Raw genomic sequence first — 24,190 nt, 5'->3', positions numbered from 1 at the left:
ACCTGTTTAACATATTGGACTGGTAGATTCTCTTCTCATGGGTGTTGTAGCAACTGCTCTTGGGCTCAGGGATGAAGCTGTGTTCAGACAGCATGTCAGAAGCAGCGGTGGTGATTATGGCGATTCCATCCCTCACTCTGGCAGGGAGGCCATAGTCCCATTCATCATAGGACACCGAGATGAGCCCCGTGGGGAACTCCGAGGGCACTGTGTCTGTGTCCCCCGCCACCAGACTAGGCACAATCCATGTGTAGCCGCAACCAGTCAGTCCTACTGAGTTAGCCACTTCAAAGATGTAGGTGGCCTCTTCCTTAGTACAATAAAGAAGAATGATGGGGCTTTGAAGTTTCTTGAGCTGGTTCTGGATCTTGGAATCGCCATCATCCAGGGACATGTCCAGCAGGAGGACTTCCTCTAACTCCCAGCCCACGAAGCTATTCTCAATGGTGCTGCGAATCTTGTTTACAAAGTCCTGATAGCCAGGAAAGTAGGTGGTGACAATAGAAAAGATGTACCAGTCATACTCTTCCATGATGTTGAGCATTACGGAAGCTTGCTGTTCAATTGATGGGCCAAACTGGAAGAACATGGAGGATTCATCCTAGAATAGTAAAAATGTAAAAAAAAGAGAAAGAGAGAGAGAGAAATCAAACCAATGACAGTAAGGGAAAATGTGAAACAACTGGATAGAAATGTTTGTGTCCATTATTTATTTTTCAAATAACGCTTCTAAAGTGGGATATGTTTAAGTTGCAAACATTTGTAATACCTCTCTTCCTAAAACTACCTCCTAGACTCCAGAAAAATTCAACGTAGGTCTAAACTCTCCTTGTCTTAAATCTTTGGGGCTACTGCCAGACACAGCATCCTAAAATCAAGTATGCTAACATCTCTGTAGTAAAACATATGAAGAGTTCCATAAAGAGGGGAAAAGACTCTAAATGGCCTCATGTCAGTTCAGGTCAGATTTTACTGTCAGATGAATTACACAAGCACACGTGCATGGGCACGCACACACACTTGCCATTTGTCAAGCCTTTTGGCCTCTCACTTGTGGATGTATATGACTCGGTCCGAGTGAATAATTCAAATGCCATCAATCTACTCTGATAATGAGATATGCAGGTTAGAGTAAGGCTCAAACCGTATATCTAAGCCACGAGTTAGAATGACTTGTATTCAAGCTCATATGAGATTAAGCTTCGTTTTGGAGCAACATATGAAAGATTACTCTTTCTCTTACATATGTAATGCCACAGGTGTCAGTCTGACCTGTGTATCACACACGTACCCCTCTGTCAGTTCTGAGCGTCTCTGTTTCTTTCCTCTTTTTGAGAAAGGAGCCATTTTAAACTTCTCCCATCTGAAGCTGGATTTCTCTGGCTGTCCTGAGATGTCAAGCCCTGCGCTTTATCTCTACCTGACAGCTCAAAGAATCTGAAACCACAAAATAAAGACCTTTCCAGTCTTCCTCTTCTCTCTCGGTCCATTCTCCCCTGGCTTCCTCCTGGGTAGTGGCCCTATATTCTTTCTGATGGTTCATCTCCATTTTATAACAATCCAGGCTAACAAAACTGAGATTTTTGTCAAAGGGGTGGTTCTTTTTTATCTCTCAGACTAGAACTTTAAAGTACAGTTACAAGAGACCAGCCTTTTAAACAAATTTTACAGTTATTTCTTAGTTTGGGAGCATATTATTGTACAGCTTGAGAGATTGCTGAGTATTTTGGCAGCATCCACTAATGAAAAAAATGCAGGTTGGGAAATATCCAGTCAGTGTCCAAAAATACTGGTTCGGCAAAGGAAGCTGCCAGCCCCTCTGCTTTGCCAGAGCCATTGTTGCATTGTGTGGCTCGAACTTCTCACATTTCCCACAGGCTATCCAGAGTGAAACAGTAGACGCTTAGTCATTTTGGGGGTGATGTTTTACTATGGGTAAAATGATGCTTATCATGGATTCCTCCCCTGGCTAAAACGTACAGTCAAAGAGGACTATATAATTCAGTGGCATGTAATTCAGAAATGTAGAGAGGGTGGGGCACCAAAAATGGGTGGGCGGTAATAATTTGGAATAAAATAATGATTTTGTGTGCGTCCATTCCAAACTGCGGCCAGCCCATGCTCCTGATTTTCTCCTGCTGTAATAGAACTATTGCTCTTCCAGTGACGCCGACCTTGCCCTTAGGTTAGGATAGAGCGGGAATCCAAAGCAACAATGCTTAATTATTCCAAGACTTGTCAGGGGCCCACAGAAAACCACAACAACAGGAGAGGAAGGCCAATAACAAACAACCCTCCCAGAATGGCTATCACTTTAAATAAACAGCCATTTGTTTTTCTTGTTTTACTTCCAGCTCAAGGGAATTTGGGGGATTCTCAAATGAGACACATTATCACTTGAGTTTTCACAAGCCCAGTGGATATAAAAAGTGACAAAGGCTCCCAAATATGCCTTAAAATGTACAGGCTTAGGATGAAATGGATCCCAATTATGAACAAAGCCTACCCATTCTATGATATAGACGAACATGTCTTATCACAGGACGTTCTTGAATACTTACAGTTCCCTCCTCAGCTGGTTCAAATACACAGGGAGAGATAGCTTTGAGAGTAAACCCACAGAGGTCCATAGTAAACGGACCTCTGTAAGAAAACCAACCTATTATATACCAACCTGATCCTCTCCTCTCTTAGTCTTCTGTTAAAACTCTCTCACAATTATAAACAAGCTCCTATAGAAACTGCCAGCTACTATGTGAAGAAAGCCAACGTATGAAGAAAGTGAGAAAGGAAAAAAAATGGCTCCATATCACCCCTACCATGTCCTCATCTTACTTTTACTTCTATCATCCCCTATAAACATCCTTTTTTTTGACTCCTCTGCTCCCATCAATGCCTAGTTCCACCATTATCTCTTGACAATCTTCACTTAACAAGGATGCCTTATATGACAATCTTATCTGTGGCATCAAGAGGACGTTAATGAAGCCAAACAGAAATCAAGAGACATGTTTCCCAGTATAAGGAGTGGTCCGGTGTTATTAATTTAGTTGATACCACAATCTGGTGTACAGTAATCAGGAATGGGACAGCTCTTTTTCAACAAAGCTTTGGGCTAACTATAACTTGCAAGCAGTGACAGGCTTCGTGAATTAGGGCCACAGCCACAAATCAAAGAGCAATCTTGATGTGTGCAGGGAATGGAAAGGATTGGTGGCCACACATCTGTCTTTGCAGGCACCCAGCATGCATTGTGATCACCATGAGAACTGTCATCTTCTAGGATGAAGGATGGGATAGAATTCAGTTTTCTTCCTTACTTACATTGCTATCTCCTAATATCATTACAAAATGGTGGGGGGGCGGTCCTTGGGGCAGTCTCCTCCTCCTAGTAAAGATCCCAGTCACATCGATTACATGAATGTACTCCTTAACTTGCCTTGAGAGTATCTTTGACGCATTCCTGTATAAAGGGCCACTGAGATGAATGACTGACACAGGAAAGGTACAACTGTACATTAGACCTCATCAGTCCAGAGCCATTATCTTGAACCCTCATCACTTTGCTGTGCATGGTGTTTGGTTACTAATAAGAAGAAAGAAACAAAACAAAACCCAGATACTTTTTCATTGTATTATCTGTCTCAGAAAATAACTGCCAAAAAATTAGCAGCAGTACATGGTGTTCTTCTTCTGCATCACCAGATCCCCTACAGACCCACTTCAGAAATAAATGATTGGCTACTCCAGCTGCTGAGAACAACCTGGCATTAGCTTTCAGCCATCAGCCCACTTTGGGGATTGCATCAGCTGAAGAGAACCACCTTGCCCAAAGTCATGCCCTCTGGCTGGAGTAAACTGGCCCAATGACTGCTTGTCATGGAGTTAAAGGCCTGGTCCTTGCTCTAGCTCTGGACCACTCTGAAGGACCAGTCTATCTTCAGAACTCCCAAAAGGGTTGGTTGGAGCTTCCATTTAAAAAGCATCACACCTCTACTTCTCCTTCTGCCCACTCCTGCCCAATCTTCCCTTCTCCTTCACAGTACTGATCCCAAAAGCACTCCCCAAGCTCACGAGCACTCCCTACTAAACTGTCTGTACACCAATCTCGGTCTCAGAGTCTGCTTCCCAGGGAATCCAGCCTGAGACTATTCATTTCCCTTTTATTCAACATGGAAAGAGATGGCTTAAAAGAGCCATAATATCTATTTTCAAATATTGAAAATACCTATATGGTAGAGAGATAAGTCCTTGACCATTAGCACCAGAGGAAAAAACTGGGACTGATGAATAGAAATATTAGAAGGCACTGTTTGGCTCAATATAAGAAATGGATTTGCTACAATTATAGCTATTTGAAATGGAATTGGCCTCATAACGTAGTGAGCTCTCCGTAGCTGTCAGCATGCAAACAAAAGCTGGATTATCACCTGGGAAAGGGATTCTCCCCAGCACTCTGTCTGGAAAACGTCATACTCATCTTTAAGACGAGCATGTCAACTCTATGCATATTGTCTTTTCTAACTTCCCCAAGTTAGTCTTCTCTCCCTTGTGCTTTCACAGTATTCTGCATGTGCCTCTATCATAACATTGATCACACAGGAAGCATATATGCCTGCTTCCTCCCACTACAAATATATGTTTCTAAAGAGCAGGAATTGTGCCTTATGCATCTCTGGATCCCAAGATAGCACATGAAAACAATTTTGTTTTTGTTTTATTAGTATTATAATGAAGATTCCTTTATTAGGTGGAAGATGAACTGAAATGACCTTGATAGTCTCATCTGGTTCCTAAGTTCTATGCTGATGGTACATATCTACTTCATTAAAATAAAGTATGCTTGACTAGCTATATAGTAACTGCGCTTGTACAAAATGTGAGGGGATCCTCCTTGGAGCCAGCTAGCAAGGCCGGAAATGCTACTAGCCGCTATACCCTCTCTGCAGCAAGTTCCTTCAAAGCATCATCTGTACTCATTTTCTCTAATTCCTCTTCTCCCATTCTCTCTTACACTAACCTCAACCATACTTCCAACCCCACTACTCTACTAAAACTCCTCTTGTCAAAGGAAAGGTGACTGATATTGCCAACTCCAGTATCCACCTGTAGCCATCCTTACCTATGAGCGGCATTTGACATGGCTGATCAATCATTCACTTCTAGATATGCTTTCTTCCCTTGGTTCCCATGGCTTCCCATTTCTTGACTTTCCTCCTATCTTACTGGCTGCTGTTACTCTCTCCTTTGCTGGTTCCTCCTCTTCCTTCAGAGGTTTTGAAGCTGGAGCGCCCCAGGGTCAAACCTTGCTCCTCATATCATTTCTCTCAACATCTACCACCTCAGAGATCTTATATGGTCTCTGATTTAAATCCTATTTATATGCCAACCACTTTCATACTTCTTTCTCCAAAACTTCATATTTCTATATCAAGTCGCCTATTCTACAACACATGTGTATTCGGATATGCTTACAAATATCTCCAACATTTCCAAAACTGAACTTGGCCTTTCCCATTGCAGTTAAAGGCACCTCTACCGCTCCAGTTCCAACTCCTCTCTTTCTCTGGAACCCTATATCTAATCAATCAGCCTTGACTGCTGACCTCCAGAGTGTATCCAGAATACAATCTTTTTCACCAGCTCTGTTTGAGACATCATCGTCCTTTACCCAATTACTACAAGAGTCTCCTAACTGGCCTCCCTGCACCTGCCTCAACCCCCTACAGTCTATGCTCAACAAAGAAGCAGGATGATCCTCTTAAAACTTAAATCATAAGATGTTATTCTCTTGCCTTAATCAATGCCCAATTCACTAAAAAGAAAAGCCAACACCCTGATCTGGACCCCCATTGGCCCAGAGAGCCCACATCTTCCTACTCTCCCTCTCATTCTGCTCCCTGCACTCTGACCTCTCTTGAACATATTCCTGCTCCAGACCTTTATTCTAGCAATTTTCTCCCCTTGAAACACTCTTGCTCCAGCTATTCAGGTATCCTCAGGGCCAACACATGCACCTGTTTCAAGTCTTTGCTAAAATCTCACCTTCTCAGCAAAGCCAAAGCCTGACCCTGCAATGGAATACTAATGCCTGCCTGACCCCCCTTAACCTGTTCCACTTCTTCTTGTTGCCACGGTATTTGTCACCATCTAAAAGACTACATGACTACTTATTTGATGTATTTATTATGAACATACTGCTTCTTCTCAACTAGAATCTAAACACCATGAGGACAGGGATCATTATTTGTTTGTTCATTACTATAACTGAGCACCTAGAATGATGGGGGCTGGCCCATAATGGGCTCTCAGTAGATATTTGTTGAATTAAATAATGTGTTAATTGATGTCGCAACCAGATAATCATCAAATCTAATTTATCTTTGTTGGCTATCCAAATGAGATCTTATTTTTCTACTATCATAAAGTCCTGCACATTATTCAATTAGTACTTTATAACATCACAGGGATTATGGACCTGCTAGAACATTAATGCAATTTTAGATTAAATAAATCTGGTTTTCCTTCTAGTCTCTCCTCCTAGTATATAAGAAAAGAAAATCCTTCTAACCTCAGTTAGAGGAGGATCTATGTGTCTAATACAACACTAGAACTGGTAAGCTTTTGCTGAAAACTTTCTCCACCACCATGAGATTTAGAAGGCAAGTGTGGAAATGGTGGGATGAGAGGACAGGGTTACCCCAGCTGCCCTAAAAAAAGTCCCGGGTTTATATTCCTTAATTTTTCCATAATGAGCACAGAGTAGAAGCAGAATATGAGAGACAAAAATCTCTTTCCCAAAATAAGGGTAGGATTTTTCCCTCCCTACTTAATTCCAAGAGACTCCCTTTTTGGTGACTATAAATTCTGATTCCACAATATCATTTTTTCAGGTGACTGAGGCTGCTGTTAGCTATTTAGACTGGTTTTGAATCGTGTCTGAGTTTTGTGAGCAATGCTTTGCAAGATAGAGAAAACGCCAATGTTCTCCAGCCTTGTCATTAATCAGAAATATCATGACTGAAACACTCAATGGAAGCTTAATGGTGGAGAATCATGATCTTTTCCTGCCTGTTAAACGCCAGATCTATTCTTTTTAAAACCCTTGAAAACAAAGAACACTCTGGGTTTTTAAAACCCATGAACAGAAATTCAAGCAGACTGGGCTAGTTTAAGAGCCATTGTGGATGACTAAACAACTCCTGGCAGAAGCCAGCATTCCTTTTCATATTTGTTCTTTCAAATGTTGCTTTCTCCTTGAATTTTGCCCCATTTTCCTCCCTGACTGAGTCTCCCTTTTGGATGTGCTTCAGTCACCAAGTTTAAGCCACAGATGAGAAACAAACTGAAGGTTTTCACTTTGAGAATGCCTACAAGGCTCTTCCTATTCTGGGTCTCAGACAATTTTATAGCAGGAAGAAAGCTTATAAGCAACAGATAGGACAATAAAAGAGGAAGAATACAAAGGCAGATCCCTTCTCACTGAGATACCCAAATGAATTATAGAATTAAAGTCAGCAATCAAAGGGCCAAGAGAATACCAAGAGAACTTCTGGAGTGTGTTTGTGCTCTTCTGTAAGGTACCAGGACTGCCAAAATCCTAACAAGGCTGTTTCATTTCATCTTAAATTAAATGGCCTGCTCCATTATGCATATCAAAACAACTCTCAGATGGATTGAGTTGTATTTTCATTAAGAGGTTCTTTTCTATAAAAGAGCAAGCTGTCAAGTTCAGCAACAATCAAGTTCTGTGATGGAATAAATGTACTTTTAAATAAACACAAAGGAAGAAGGTAGGGGAAAAGAATAAATTGAAAAAATAAAACGAATAGAGAATTATAGTGTAAAAATGAAACTAACAGTATTAATTAGGCAGTAGGATTATCAATATTACATGACATTTATTTAGACAACTTTACAAAGTCAAATGTGTTCAACATTAATATACATCTGGGCATTTTCTGGGGTAGAAAGAAAACCATCATAAAACTAAACCATACAACCTAGAAAAACCAGGACATTTTCCACTATGTGTGAAACACTAAATCCAAAACTGCTTGTGCCATCAAAATCTTTTCATTTAACTAGAGCCAAGAGAGTAGAGTTCACAGAACTGCAATAATCATTAAAGAACAGGGTTAAGTACAAGCCTATGAAGGTGCTTGATGTACTAGCAGCTTTTTTCAGAGTATAGATGTTATTTGTCTCAAGTAAATTAACATTCCCATCTCTTCATATGTATTTGATCCGAACATTGTGTTCATATACCAATGAGAATAGAGAAGTAGGGAGGTGCCCATGAGAGGCAAAGGGTAGAAAAGGCATTTTATGTTTGACCGAACTGTGAGTGCTAGTACCTCATTTGTTGCTAAAAATAACAAAAACATTGTTTCTAGATATTGGTTCATACACACGGGTCTCTGGGAAAAAAAGATCTCTTTTCCTTCTCCCCCTGCTCCGTAAGAAAGATGAAGAAGCATCGCTGAATTTACAATTTGGATCTATCATGTTCATTTGATGCAGGTTAACAAGCCATTGCCTCCGGTGGCAAAAATGAGTTTCCTGGGAAAGTTTTTCTCACCAAACATCCAGGGGTAGGTTTTCCTAAGTCCCTGAAATGGACAACTGATCACTGCTTCCTCACAGAGAGCAAAGTATGGCTGTTCACAACCAATGCAGGTTTGAATCTACTCACATCGCCCAAACCAGTTTTGGTCTGCCATCTAAAAGAGGCAACACATTTTGAAGGGCTCCAGAAGTGAAAATAAAATTGCACATAGGCAGATTAAATACACACACACACACACACACACATATGTTCAATAGCTTGTTAGTACCTGCCTGCCTTGGCCTTACTCAATTGTAGGACTTAAAACCAGCATGCCTTCCAATTTTTAAGCCAGGACTCACCAACAATATCCAAAGCTGTGTGGGCTACTCTAAGCCCAGTATTTGGTATACCTGATGCGAGCCTGGCTGGGTGCAGACATGCCCACCCAGAACCCTTCCCTTCAACCAGCCTCACCATGTGCCCAATCCAAAGGTCTAAATTTCTTCTTCATGTCTTCAGTTTCATTCCACCTCTATTGGATGAGGAGCCCTACTCAGAACTTCTTACTATTTTGCAGACCCTGACAAACTGCTAACACCCTTAATGCTGGACCCTGCTCCCTATATCTGCAGATGCCAGCTACAGTCTGACACCCTTTCCTGCCCTTAACTTTGAGATAATTAGCACATTACTAGTGTCAACAGGGTTATGTTGCTTTCTCCACTACTACATCAAACCCCTGTATACCCTACCCAGTTGAATCACACCAAGTATGTTATTTGGTCTAAAATTGTTTTCTCGTAGCTTGCTGGCCCCTACCCTGTGACAGGAAGCCTCAAGGCAAGGTTAAGTCCAGTCCTTTCCAGCCTTTTGACCCTCCCTAGATTCATTGCTCGAATACCAGTATGCCTGGCTTCAGTAGAGTAAAAATGGTGTCCATTATTTGACTGGTTGCATTTAAGTCTATTTGGTATTTCCTTTGTTCATTTCATACTGAAATGGCTCCCCTTTTTCAGAATTATTAAACTGTTACTTTTGCTATGCCTCATTTATGGCTGCTTGTTATCCGCACTAAAAATGAATCTTCAGGAGTTCAGAGTTCACAACTGCTTTTCTTCTTTTTTCCTTCCCTGACTACCTGAGGTCATGGGTATATGAAGTTTTATTGAGAGTACAACACAATCTACTAGAACTTATACCCAGCTCCTCACCTGAGACAAGGAGAAGCACACTAAAACCATTTTTCTTATCACACAATTTTTTAAAGCCATACAAGGAAGGAATACTTGGTTTAGAAGGTACAGAATAATGCGGATCAAGTTTCTATCATGGTCAAGGGTCACTGTCTCTGGCCCAGCCTGTCCCCTCTGACTTAGCAGTAGCAACCCTGCCAACATGCCTGGGAACCATCTTGTCACTGCTGCCATCAGCACTGTAGGCCGACTGAGGCGTCTTCCTTGTCTCCTTTCTCTCACAGTCCTAGTCCCACCAGTAAAGACCCCAATAGAATGTTCTAACTGGCCTATACCCTTGGCCCAGCCAGGGTTCCCATCTCCCCTCTGGGGCCTTGGGGAGCTGAAATGTCTCCCCAAGGAGAGACATTAATATCTCAGTTAATGTTGTCAATATCTCAACTTGACTCTGGCAGACAGTGAGGCAGGAACAAGCAGCAGCATCACTCAAAGGAGATATCAAACCATTCTTAATTTGCAGGAATGGTAGGCCAGATCATTCCTGCAAACAAGAACTTGACAAGTAACGGGATGGCTTATTTGTTCATTCTTGTTTTGAAGTTTGTTTAAACAGTATTTGTTTTTAAACCACATTCAGTGGTCTCCAACATTTCTATAGTTCACAGAAATTCACTTTAATACTTTTCCTCTGATCGAAGCATGCAAGCAGAAAAAAAGAGCTCTTTAAAAGAAAATGCCAATTGGAATTTTCAAACAGAAAGAAGCTCAGAGCTTATCCTTTCACCCATCCTCATCAGACTCTCTGAGACAAAGCTATGTTACAATCAGATGTAGCATTTACTAATCTCTAACCAGGATCTTTCACAGCGGGGCCTCTGCCTATAGATGAATCATCCCAGACAAGTATGAGTCCTAGACACAGTCTCATTATCTTTAACTGGTAGTAAAAACTCACCTGAAGCTACCAGACACACATTAGGCTGGCTGTGAATTCTGATCTTAGCCAACAAAACAAAATGGGAGCATACTTATGGCTCAGCAATGACATTCTGATGTTAATTTGTTACTGTTCAAAAGTGATAATACGTTGATCTTGTATAAGACGCTTAAACTGTTAGATAATGCCAGCTCGAGATCTCAAAGAACAGACACTAACTAGAGTGTGTGGAGATAACACTAGCCCAGTTCAGAACAGGAAACCAGTGAAACCAATATGGGGGAATGTGAGGTGGCACTAGAATGCTTTCCAAGTCCTTAAGGAAAAGTCCCCTCTTTTCCTCAGTTACATAGACCAATCAGTCCAGCAGCCTTGACTTTCAGAACTCCTTCCCTAAGTGTATCTTGATTCCATTATGCTGCAGAGTAAGCCCTTTGGCCCTGGCGCTGTCCTTGGTGAAAGGCAAATAATAGGCCCTCAAAAATGATATGGAACTAAACCAAACTGATGTCAAGATGGGTCATAATCTAGTGTGAAACAACCCCTCCCCTTTATTTATCATTTAGGATGGTTCTTATTCAAATATTGAATTGCTAGCAGTGTACCAGGTGCTATACGTGCATATGTCCATTGATTCTCATATCCCTGTGAAGTAAACCCTATTTATTACTCTCTCTACTTCACCAACAGAGAAAATGAGCTTTAGAGAAGTGAATTCACTCACCCAAGGTCACTGCTGGTTCGAGAGTCTAGCTAGTCCAACTTCAGAGTACACACATTCAACCACTGTATCGCACATCCTCAAGCCTCCTTCAGTCATCGCTACAGTTCCCACCCGTATATCCTGTTTTAACTGTGAACCAGAGAATGATCACAGTCATCTAGTAAAAGTCAGACCCATGCCTAGTAGTACCGAGATGACTTCCATGAGTTCCCTAAGCTTTACCCCTATGCATCCACTCACTAGTACACTGGTGCTGTCAGCCCGTGATGGACTCGGTACACGTCGTCACCATAAAGTATTCTTGTATTCTGGCCATACAACCAGTTCTTCACGATCTTACTGTTTGCTAGTCAATCAAATATTTATTAAATGCCTATCAGGTGCTATGGGAGGTAGAGATGAAGTGTAAGTCATCATCCTCATCCTCAGGATGAGCTCATTGGCAAATAAGATCAAATTATACAGAATAACGGATGACTTTTCTAAGTTAAATGATAACATAAGGTTTAGAATATGTGTCATAGAAATGATGAGAATTAAGGTCAGTATGGCTGGGCAGCTGTATTTTTGAAGCTTCTTTCTACTCATCTCTTTCTTTGCTAGTTATCCTACCAGCTCTATGTAGAAAGCAAATGAAGCACCCATGCACTTCACTCCAACTACCAGACTGTGGACAGAAATGTAAGTGACACTGGCTCTGCACTCAGCCTCATATTTTTCCACAGATGGACAATGAGCCTCTGATGCCCAATATCTTAGGCATTCCACAATCTAAATGAATTGTATACAAATCTTTCTCCTTTATCTACCCAGCCTTTCATTTTCATCTCAAAAGATTAGATTAGTAGGACAGAACTGTCCTTTATGAAGTCAGGCTACCCAGTTAAAAAACCTTATTCTCTTCAAGCGATGCAACTTAATTTTGTTAAGATTTCTTTTCTGTGTTCCTTCAGAAAAGCTAGGGGATGATAATTCCTAGTCACTCCCTTCTCTCAATGTAGTTGATTTCTTTACACCAGTCTTTTCCCTTTGGCCCTCCAACAGTTTTTAATAATTGGTCAGGAGATCAATCATTTCAGTGCTCCTTGTTTAGAGATGACCTGGGATTGCAATATAAATCCAAGCAACTCACAAAAGTAGCCTGATGCCAAATTTTCTTCAGTTCAATTTGTTAGTCCCTATGCCCCATTTATTTAAAAACATACAGATGACTACCTAAATGCTATCAGTTATTATCAAAATACCTCCATGTCTAACAAAGAAACATGATGTTCTTTTTTCTTATTTTTCTTACTGATAAATCAAGGGTAAATTTTAAGATTTGCTTTTATTCTTGGCCCCATGAAATTAAGTGATTGTGCATTAGCAATGGAATCCCTGCATATTAGCACAGCTTCTCACTTTCACACACACACACAGACACAGCGTGAACCAGAGATGCCTCCAGGTGTCCATGGGAGGGGACACAATGTCCTCATCTGTATGCCGATGTCTTTGTTGGTTACATATATAACAACTTATTAACAAAGTTACTAGAAATAAACAGTTTAGTTTGCACATTATGCTTCACACAAAAAAGAATGTCTTGGCCTATAAAGGAAGTATCTTCTTGCATTCATAACTCTGAGTTCCACAATGGTGCAAAGATTATCCAAATTACCCAGAGTCCACAAAAGACCTCCTACCAAGGAGCTCCATTATATCAGTCTCACCTTTACAGCTGCCTCTTACTATTCAAATCTTTGGTGACGAAGGGCAAGTTCATCTCTCCTTAATTCTCTCAACTTGTTCATTCTTTTCTCCTGTGGGGTAGAATAACTCTCACATGTCTCTCTCCATTTCTCTCGCATAAAGGCAAAGATTGCCCTGCTTTGGCCACAGTGAAAGTCTTCACATACCTAATTGGCTTTATTTATTAAATGTGTTCTAGAAGGTTTCCATATTGTTCAGTGAATGGCTTCTAAAGGCAGAGTCAGTGAAGCTTCCTTCTTTGATATATCTAGTAACCACACCCATTGTGCCCACTTTTTCTTTTAGATTAACCTCTCCTGCCCACAGGCCCAGCTCCTCGGCACAGCACAGGTACTGTTAACCACAAGTAGGTGCCTGAACAAAGCAGCTCGTCCTTAAACTGGCCAGTGCCTGGACTCTGGGCCGATTAGAAAAAAAGAGGCCAGCTCATCAAACCTCTCTCAAGAATTGAAACCAGAATGGGCAAGTCTTTCACCTATAATGTGAAATGACTGGGGGCTGTGACAAACTGACGTCCTGAGCACCCTGAAACAATGATTAAAAACAGAAGCTGTGGGATGGCAGAGGAAGCCTAATGTAGAAGTCTTCAGATGCCCTGGAAAAGCAGAAAGACTTTAAAATACAGATCAAGATATCCTGGAAAGAGACCCAGCAGAGCCAGCTCTGGGGGGGAAAGAGTCTTAGTTCCTCACAGCTTTCCAGCTCTCTCCATACACATTCTCATAATAAACTGCCTGGTATTTTGTTTCTCTTCTGTGATTTGGTATGTTTTCATTTTGAAATAACTTAGGTGGTATTTGCTCCTACCAATTAAAAGATCCTAATTAAAAAAAAAAAAAAAGGCTACCATGAGTTACTATTTTCTTGCTTTATGGCATCATCCTTGTAATGTATTCCACAGCCTTCCATTTGCACGAGGAGAACATCCTCCTAGGACTTTCACCTTAGTGCGAGTCAGGCTTAGTCCGTGGCCTGAGACTGCTAGAGCAAAAGGGCAGCTGGACAGAGTTGCTTTCAGTGCCACAGAGTCATTCACACAAGACCTTCCCTGCCCAGCCCTTCTCTTACTTGCCATTCAATTTTCATATACTAGTTGACTATACTATTCCTCAAGTGTGGCCTTTTGTCAAACAGTCCTAAAGATGGATGGCGAGCTGGATGCATCGATACCCGGAAGTCTATACAGTACACTCCTTCCCAAGGCACATCCCTGAAAGGGCAAGATTATATACACATTAACAGCAGTCCTCCTTCTGCCCTTTCATCTGTCCAGCCATTGGTATTTACTCAGTATGTAACACCTGGCTCACACAGAACTGGGTACAGCAAGTAGGTACAATTTACTTGGAGATAAAGTCAATTTACTTGGTGATTTACAGTTTACCTGGAAAAAAAAGACTGTTTGCTTTAACAAGCTCTGTAACAGATGCTAACAAAACCACATCCCTTCCGCATTAATCAGAAGATGCTTGCAAATGTGCCCCAAAATAAAAAATAAATAAATAAATCTGATGGATGATGTCAGGTACCTCAAAATATACGTGGACTACACATGTACGGTGGAAAATGAGGAGCAGAGTCATTTGAGACAGCTGCTTCCCTGCGCTCCGAGGCCCCGCCGGAACCCACACGGGCCTCTACTGGGCCCTGAGGAAGGTTGTTCCCGCAGCATGAGGCCAACACCCAACAGTCCAGAAAGTGACCTATTTATTTTATCTAAACTCTTATTTTGTTTGGATTTCTGCAAATATCAATATGTTCCTGCTTTCTAAAATTTTAACTATTTTTCATTCTTCACAGTTGTAAGAAATAAAATTTCTCCCATCTTGTTCTGCTATTTCAAGTATTTTATCTACCCTGAATGAAGCCAAATTCATCCCAGGCTTCAACTTTTTCAAGGTGCACACAAAGCTGATTTGTACTCTGTTCAAATCATTTCCCATATTCTTAAAGATTCAACGTGGGAAAACTGGCTCTAACCCTCCAAGTGAGAGTTCTGTTTCTTCTGAATCACCGAGCTTTTCACACTGCCCTATCTGTCCTTCAAGAGAACTTAGCATATCTGCATATAGGAAGGTAAAATATTAAGTTTACTCTGTAAAATGGTGGCTGAGTAGTTGTCAAAAGGTTAGTTTCTAGAATATTTAATAGATTGCAATGCAGTTTGGGAGGAGGTTGTATAAAATTGTTTGTTACTATTATAATTTAAGGTCAAATAACAATTAATTTGGCTCTTGGGATGGGATTTAGCATCTCAACACAAACCAGAAACTCCACCCATTTTAACCACAAACAGAGGTAGATATGTGTCATTTATTCTCGAGAATAATGGTCTAAAGAAATTCTGTGACAGGTTTCTGCCTGATAAGAGTGAGGGGCACTGAGCGCCAGACATTTCTACAAACTTGGACTCACTGAGTTTCATCCTCAGTTTCCTCAACCTTCTTTGTGATTTTTGAAAACTTGTTTCCTGTGGCCATTTCATAATGGCCACCAAGGGAAAGTCTAAAATTTAGACTTGCCTCTTTATAAACTTACATGGTTTTAAAAGAAAGATTTACAAGATAGCAAATCAGTAAGTACAAAAAAAAAAAGAAGCATACTATGCCTATGGAAAAAGAACTAGATTTGGAATCAGAAACTCTAATTCAAATCTAAATACTTCTTAGCTATCAACGTGATCTTTAGACAAGTTATTTAACTTTTCTAACCCTTATTTTTCTCTAGATAGCCAAAGTGATCATTCTTAATCTATACAGTTGTAAAGAGGATCCTATGAGACAATAATATGAAAGTGCCCAATGTAGTGGCCAGTACTCTGTAAATTCTCAGATTCATTGTGTGAATCTACTACCACATAATGTAGCCAAAAATATGAGCAAGGAAATGTTTTATTTTGTATATACTTACAAATTGGTTAAGTTGACAAATTCATCATCATTTTTATGATCCTCACTATTTCAGCATCAGTTTTATTTGATTAAACATAGCTTTCAAGTTTGACTGGACAGTAGATTTTTTAAAAAAGGTATAGCTCTTCTTTTTACCCAAGCTGACTACTGGTACAAATGGGTACAAAGCCAGTTACACACACTAGACACAGACAGAATTGCTTTGGGTCCAATTTAGTTAATTTTTCTAGTGGGTTTTTATCCAAAAGTGAAAAAAAATAAGTGTAATGAGGTGAAAGGTGAACATCCAGATCGTTAATTATAGCTCATTTACTCAATACTCAGAAACCAATGTGGCCCCAGCCGACTTTATCAGAGACACTCATCCCAGGGATGGAAGGTAGGAGTAATCTGAATGGGAATGGTGGACTTGCTGAGTCTGAAACAGACATTTAATCTTATCTTTCAGGTCTTAATTGGGGTATAGGGACACAGAAGGGACTACACTCTTTGGATTACTAATCTTGTCCAGTCAAATGTACAAAATAAAAGTAAAAAAGGAAACATAAGTCCTTAAAATGGTGCCGTAATACTGCAGGGCTTTTGCTAAAGGTTTTTTTTTTAATCAATAGCTCTAGTTGGGGGATATACTTTATGAATAGTCTAGCCTTATATATTTACCTCTAAAACATAACATGCACTTAATCACTCCTGAGCACACACCACATGAAGGACCCTGTCCTAGATACTAAGGAGGATGAAAAAAGCAATGGGAAATTATTCCTAATCAAAAAAGTTAACTTTTCTGACACCTAGAATATACAAGTGACAATAATGTAAAATGTAATGCAATTATCACAAAATGAAGAAAAACTGGTTATGGGCTTGGAAAAAGAAAGGGTCACACATGGTCAGGAATAAGGAAGTTTTCATGGACCAGTAAGATGATGGTGGTGATGGTGGTGATTATTATTGCCAGGTACTAATAAGGTGGTGGGAGCAGTTCAAACAGAAGTGATGTGTTGGTTCTGAGGACAATAAAGGTTTAGTTAGAATATTTCTTCAGTAGATATTTATCAAGTACCTAAATAACACCAGACACTGGGTTTGGAGGATGGAGACTGAGATAGAAGATACTTGCCTAAGCTTTCATGGAGTGTAGCAAAAGGAGCAAAAGTTAAACAGAAAAATCATATAATAAGCACTACACTGCATTGTGGCACTGGGAGTTAAGAGCAGGAGCTCAGTGGTAAGACTGTCTAGGATGGAACGGACCTTACCACCTATAGGCTGTTTGTTACCCTAGACAAGTTACTTAGCCTCTCTGGGTGACTAAAATGTATAAGTAATGCATCTGTCTCACAGGGTAAATGAGATGATGCCTATGAAGTATTTAGCATAGTGGTGGACACACAGCAAGTGCTCAGGAAATAGTGTGTGTGTATGTGTGTGTGTGTATATATATATAGTGTGTGTGTATATATGTATATATATTTATACATATAATATCTAATATAACAAACAATATATATATTTGTTTACACTTCTCCGTCTGCACATTTGATGCCACAAAGACCGTCTCTTAGAAGTAGAATTAAGGAAGAATCAGTCAAGGATATTAACTTTGAAAAGTCATTAATACATTTTTATACATTGCTTTCCAAAAATGTCATATCATTTCATACTCTTGTAGTGGTGTAAGAAAGTGCTGACCTCATTACACTCCACAGTTAATATATTCTTTAATTTTTTTGCCAATTCGGTGGATGAAAAACATAATGTCATAGTTGTTTTAATTTCCCTACCTTTCATCATGGTGAGGCTAAACATTTTTCATATTTATTGGCCACATATACTTTTCTTCCCATTTTGAAAAAGAGAAACTGGGGATTCCGTGTGCCAAGTTTGGGCTTAGACAGGTAGGAAAAGTGAAGTCCTTGAAAATGACTGAGAGGGAACAAATTAATACAAGCGTACACTACAGTGCACGTGTGCTGTTTCATTTCTTGTCACTTTATTGGAAAAGAACTAAAGCAAACTACATTAATACTAATTAAAGCATATGGGTTTTTGGAGCAGGAATTCATATGTATTAAACTAAAGAGAAGAAAACCTGAGGATAGAAAGGTGAATAGGAGACAAAATAAAGAGAAAAAGTAACAGACAATGAGAGCAACATGATTATCAAAGCAAGAAAACGGAGATGACAAATGAGACCCCATACTCCTTAAATTAACACAGTTTTATACCCTTTCGCCCCCCACCTGTATACTTGAACAAATACGGCTTTAGTTCTACTGTGTGTCCTGCGAAATGTGTGATGATGCGGAGGAGAGGGTGGGGAAGACAGGCAGGGAAGGAGAGAGCAAGGGCACACTGATGGGGCCCCAAAGGGGCGCTCTTCTCAAAGCCACAGTAGCCCTAACCCCACTCCATTAACCCGGTGATCCTGTGTTTGCCCTGACCTGAGAGGAAGAAAAGAACCTGAGTAAGAACAGCTTCTGGATAGGGATGCTTCCGCCCAAGTCACCTTTGCAATGCCTCCTTTCGGTTGTAAGTACAGTAAGTCAACACAGAGGTAGCGGAGAGTGAAAAATGAGGCCAAGAGTAGGAGTGCATTGGAGCCAAGAGATTCCTCTCACCAACTTTGTTAAGAACACTTCTTTTTCCCAAGAGTGATCACCTAGCCAAACTTTTGTCTACATCCTGGTCACTCCCTAGTTTCCAGCCTTCTCTGAACTTCTTTTTATGCCAGGTTGGCCCACCTCACCTATGTCAGGAAATTGCAGGAAAGGCAGGGCAAGTTAGAAAAAGGAAAGGTGGCAGGAGGAAGAGTTAAAGGAAGCCACTATCCCACTGCCTTCATCCATCTACTCCACAATGCCGCCAGCCCTCTGCAGAACAGGAGCAGTCGTGGCTGCAAGATCCACAGTGGCTGGGATAAAAGGCTCCTAAGTAAGAGAAGGGGCTGCATCGTTTGCTATATTACCATCACTAGCATCGGATGTCACTTCTCATCCAAGCCTTAGATTCATTAGCCTTTCTCCCTTGTCCCCCTCCCAAAGAACAGTGATATTCAGAACATACGCAACAGATATTTAAGGTGCTAAGTAGGTGCATGCAGCCCACACGTTGAGTCGCACTCCCTACTCCTGGGCAGTCCTATTAATTTTGATCCAAATAACAACTCTTACACTGGCACAGTCAAAAACCTTCCCTAAACTTTTTTTTTACAACTTCTGTGTTACTTTTTCTCAGTCTCTCTCCAGGTTCTCCACGTTTACCCTGATTGTCTGCTACTGTTCTACCCAGACCAACTGAAATTTGAAGTCCAGCCACAGCCGGTCTTTACATAAAGAGAAAATACCCACATGTTCCATCCATCCTGTGGGCTTAGAAATTTTTCATATTATTTGAGTAGGTGCCGCATTATTGATGTGGTAGACCTATACCATTACCACGGCTGTTTGCCTCCTCTTCTTCTATCGTCCTCCTACGATTGATGACTTTAGAGAGATACATAGACAGACAGACGATAAACAGGAGATAAATAGGTGGATGTGTAGAGGTGTGTAGAGATGTATATAAATATATAGATTATGTTGTTATTTATATCTTCCTCATGTAATTCTTCTTATATCAAGTAGAACAGTTTCTCCCACTCTGAAGTCTCTCAAACTCAGCTTCTATCCCAGGTAGATTTTTCAAATTGTTTTTTCTGAAGGATATATTTTACTCTCTCCAAATTTATTCTGGAAAATACAACTTTCTCTGTTCATATTGCATGATGGTGCAAATTATATGAAATCAGAGAAGTTACAAGTTATAGTTTCACTTAAGCCTGGATAATATCCAATGTATTTAACAACTGACCCTTGCCAGCCAATCAGAACTGAAGGCATAGAACAGGGTCCCGGGCCCCTGTCCTGTTAGGCATTAGCCCTTTACGTGCTGACCTGTGGGAAAGCCTGGAGAAAAGACTGGGTGAACGCACTGGCTTCAGAGCAGTCACTATTTACCAGCTGGTATGGAAGTACAGTTAATCCTTGAACAATGCAGGGGTTGGGATGCTGACACCCTGCACAATCAAAAATCTGAGTACAACTTTTGATGCCCCCAAAACCTTAACTAGAGTGTCTCTCAGTACCCTTGGAGCATTAATTCTAGGACTCTCGGCAGACAGCAAAATCTGTAGGTTCCCAAGTCCCTTATATAAAATGGAACAATGCATACAGTCAGCTTTCTGCATCCATGTTTTCCCAACCACAGAAAAAAAAAATACTGCTTTTGATCCATGTTGATTGAATTTGTGGGTGCAAAACTGGGGGAATACAAAGGGCCAACCACAGTTTACTGAAAAAGACCTATGTGTAAGTGGACCCACGCAGTTCAAACCCATGTTGTTCAAGGGCCAACTGTAGTTTAACAACTGTGCAGCCACACTGGTGCTCACCAGCTAAACCTTACTTAATCTGGCACCTCATCAGGACCATTCCTGATTCCATTTACTTGACTATAAAAATTGTTCCATCTCTTTCCAGTCCTCCCTGTTGTAAAATCACCTGAACACACTGTTTTAGATCACCCTACCATGTACTTGATTGTTCACTTTTGGTTTTATATTTTGGACCAAAATCAATGCTCTCTGAGATTTTTGCTGGTCTCTAGAAAATCAATTCATTACTGACCAAATATTTACTCTTAATTTCAAGGAGGAATTCATGATTTCAAAGTTGCCCAAAACTGACTCTGTGGTCTTTCCAGGTTCCGGGTATAATATACCCTATAAAAGCCCCCTTTCCTTACAGGACCCAATTCAACTCAACAAGCTGTTCTGTTCTGTATCTTCCTTCATTCTGTTTTAACTTCATGGATGTTACCAAAACTAAAGTTTGCTTGTCTGTTTGTTTCCAAACAGGCCGTTAATCTCTAGAATAGTACCATCTAACGGAAAAAGAATGTGTGCCACCTATATCATTTTAAATTGTCTAGTAAACACATTAAAATAAATAAAAAGAAATAGGTAAACTTAATTTTTATATTTTATTTAACTCAATATATCCAAAATATTGTTTAAAGTGTAATCAATATAAATATTGTTAGTGGAACGATTCACATTCTTTTGTTCATATGAAGTCTTCAGTTCCCAGTGTACAATTTGTACTTACAACACATCTCAATTCAGACTAGTCACATTTAAAGTGCTTCATTGTCACATGTGGCCAGTGGCTACTATACTGGACAGTGATGCTCTAGAGCCAGACTGCCTAACTCAGCTACTGACAACTCTACCTCTTCTTAGGTGCTTGATCTTGGTTATATAATGTCTGTACCTCAGTTTCTCACCTGCCAAAGAGTGAATATAATAGTACACACCTCATAAGATTGTTAAGAGAATTCAATGAGAAGGCACACTCCTAGAACATAGTAAGACTTACATAAATGTTAGCTATTGTTATCACCAGCATTATTTTACTATTTCATCTCCCAATACTACTATCCATTTTCTAACTTTTTATTCAATATCCCAAATAACTGATGTTGTCACATTAAATAACTTTGCTTTCTAGGAACCTGTTGCCCAGCCATTGGCTTTGCTCAGTTGGACAAATAATGACCTAGAACAAACCCGTATCTTTAACTAGATAATGCCTATCCTGGTCTAGATAGACAAAAGGTAACACACAAACATGAACTTAGCCAAGTATAGCCCAAGTGGAGACACAGTGAGAAGTGTGATTTTTATTTACTTCCTTATTGTCTAATTCCTTGTGCACCAAAGAGCTATTTTTTAAACTAGTCTCCTCAATTATGTAAGCAACTTCTACCTCTATACCTGAATTCTAGCCAGTATTTCATAAAGGTTCAGCCAGAGAAAAGCATTCGCCATGACTTACTCTCCCAAATATTACAGAATGTTATTTATGGTGCCTTTAGGCAGGTGCCATAACCATTCCCAGCCATGTCTTCATTTCAACCACAAGGAATACCAAACGCACCATGTTCCCAAAACTCTTTTAAAAACAACCCTGCAGATGCTAGAGAACTGGGAATAGTAAAGACTGGAGAGTGGGACTTAATGGGTAAATGTAGAATGTTGGAAAGGAAATGTAAAGAACACAGTTCTCTATTAAGGGTTAAATTATTAACAGAGTGAGGATTCATAAATTCTGGCAGGAGAATTTATAGAGAACAAAGTCAAAGTCAAGAATCAGAAATAATCTAAGAGCAAAAATATTTTCAGAGCTACGTTGTATAATACTACCTGTAGAGAAAAATTAATTGGGTGGAGGGCCTCAGGAAAAGTGTTTTAAGAGCAGGTTTTAACAACAAATATATGTTTGCATAGTTAAGTGGCGTGGTGCATGAAACCTGAAAAAAGGAGAAGAAAACCAAGGGAAGCAATTTTGTACACATAGTATATACCTATACTTTTTTTTTCTCAAGAAGGAATATTTTCTGATCACAGATATGACCAAATATTTCAGTAGGATGCTCAACAAGGACCTTTACAAAATCCTGGTGAAAAGATGGAAAAACAGCTTAAGGGTGATTCTGGTGGATAACCAAAGGATCCTGACCAGATCCTGTTTTTTCAGCATTTTTATCAACAACATGGGGAAGAACAGTTCAACAAATTTAGAAAATACACATGTGACAGAAAACTGGGAAAAATAACAAAAGTGTCAGAGGGGAAAATCAAACTTCAAAAATATAAGGAAAGGCTAGAAAGATGAAATAGGCCTAAACAAATGCTACTGAGCTGGGTAAAATTTAATACCAATTGCATGAAGAGGGCATGGGGAAGACTTGGCTTACTTTGGATCTTAGAAAATTGTAAACTTGGAAAACCAGGCGGCCAAAGCACATAATGCAGTCTTAACCTACTTTAATAGAAGGATGTCATGCCCAACAGGGGAGGTGATATTTCTGTTTTTTCAAGAGTAAACAAACAGAATGATACACTGATCACTGATAGCTTGATCATTTGATGTCCAGCATGAAATATATGAAAATCACCAAATTTGAGAACCAGCTGAAGAAATTTAGGCTGCTTAGTTTGAAGAAAAACTCAAGAACTGCCTGAGAACCATCATAATGTACCTGGAGGCAGTCACATGAAAAAAAATGTTTAAAAATAAATCCAGAGGGTAGAATATGCCTCTCCCCATGGCAGTTATAGCACAGTAGATTTTGTCTCAGTATAAAGAAAACCCTTCACAACCTAAATGGAATGGATTCTCTTGGCCACCCAAGTAAGTTCACTGTTACCAGAAATGTTCCCACAGAAAGAGAATCAGGGCCACCTGTCAGGGATTCCTGCAGTGAGTGAGATGTTGAACTAAACGACCTCGAAGGTCCCTGCTAAGACCTTATTAAATATGGTATTTACATAATTAAATATAAACAAAGTAAGTCAGTTCTTCTGACACTAAAACATAAATCTTAGGTAATTACACATACATACTCCCATCACAGAGCACATGTGTCGTTACTAGACTCAAACCTTAGATCACAAGTGTCTGCAGATCAATTATGTCAACAGAGCTATGTGCTGGAGTATGAGCTAGTCAGTTTGAACAAAAAGGGATCAGAACTTATCTGAGTTGATGAAATAGGCTTTACGTTTTCTATAATTAGAAAGCATAGGTCAATCAGCAGGCCTCTCGAGGGAAGGAAACAAGACTATAGAGAAAAATGAATAGTTTTCAGTTCTTCCTATGTTGGTGCCACGGGGGAGCTGGAAGGGGTTGCTCCAGACCCTCTCTCTCTCCCACTCACTCACTCACTCACTGAGTCTCCTGGTAGCAGCCCGAGCCTATGCTTCTGTGACTGTCAACATTTCTAAGCAGCTTGAGAACAAACGTTCCTCTTCTGTATACTGATGATCTTTGCCATCGAGGTTAAGAACAGTATTATACTTTTCCTCCTGTGGAGGGATAAATTTGTCAGATTGTAAGATATCATTTTTGTCTTTGAGTTGAGGCCACAATAAAATACAGGAAGCTTTCTAGATTTTTTTCTCAGGTCTTCTGATTTTAAAACAGAGTATTCAGTATGGCTCCCTTTCTGACAATAACATAATAAGACTTACTTCTTGCAGATTTGATAAAAGAACTCCTACTACTTTATAATCCCACT

At 40.0% G+C, this 24,190-nt stretch overlaps 1 protein-coding gene across 1 annotated transcript in view; it reads right to left on the bottom strand.

The window, feature by feature from the left end:
- The window catches only part of GRIN2B (glutamate ionotropic receptor NMDA type subunit 2B), a 400,196-nt gene that overhangs the window by 171,961 nt on the left and 204,045 nt on the right, over positions 1-24,190 (bottom strand). The window contains exon 3 of the mRNA XM_053921780.2: positions 3-601. Coding sequence (XP_053777755.1) covers positions 3-601 — 599 coding nt within the window. The remainder of the gene's footprint in view (positions 1-2; positions 602-24,190) is intronic.

This window comes from Desmodus rotundus, chromosome 3 (assembly GCF_022682495.2).
Source record: "Desmodus rotundus isolate HL8 chromosome 3, HLdesRot8A.1, whole genome shotgun sequence".
Taxonomy (NCBI): Eukaryota; Metazoa; Chordata; class Mammalia; order Chiroptera; family Phyllostomidae; genus Desmodus; species Desmodus rotundus.
This window is presented reverse-complemented; position numbering and strand designations above follow the sequence as displayed.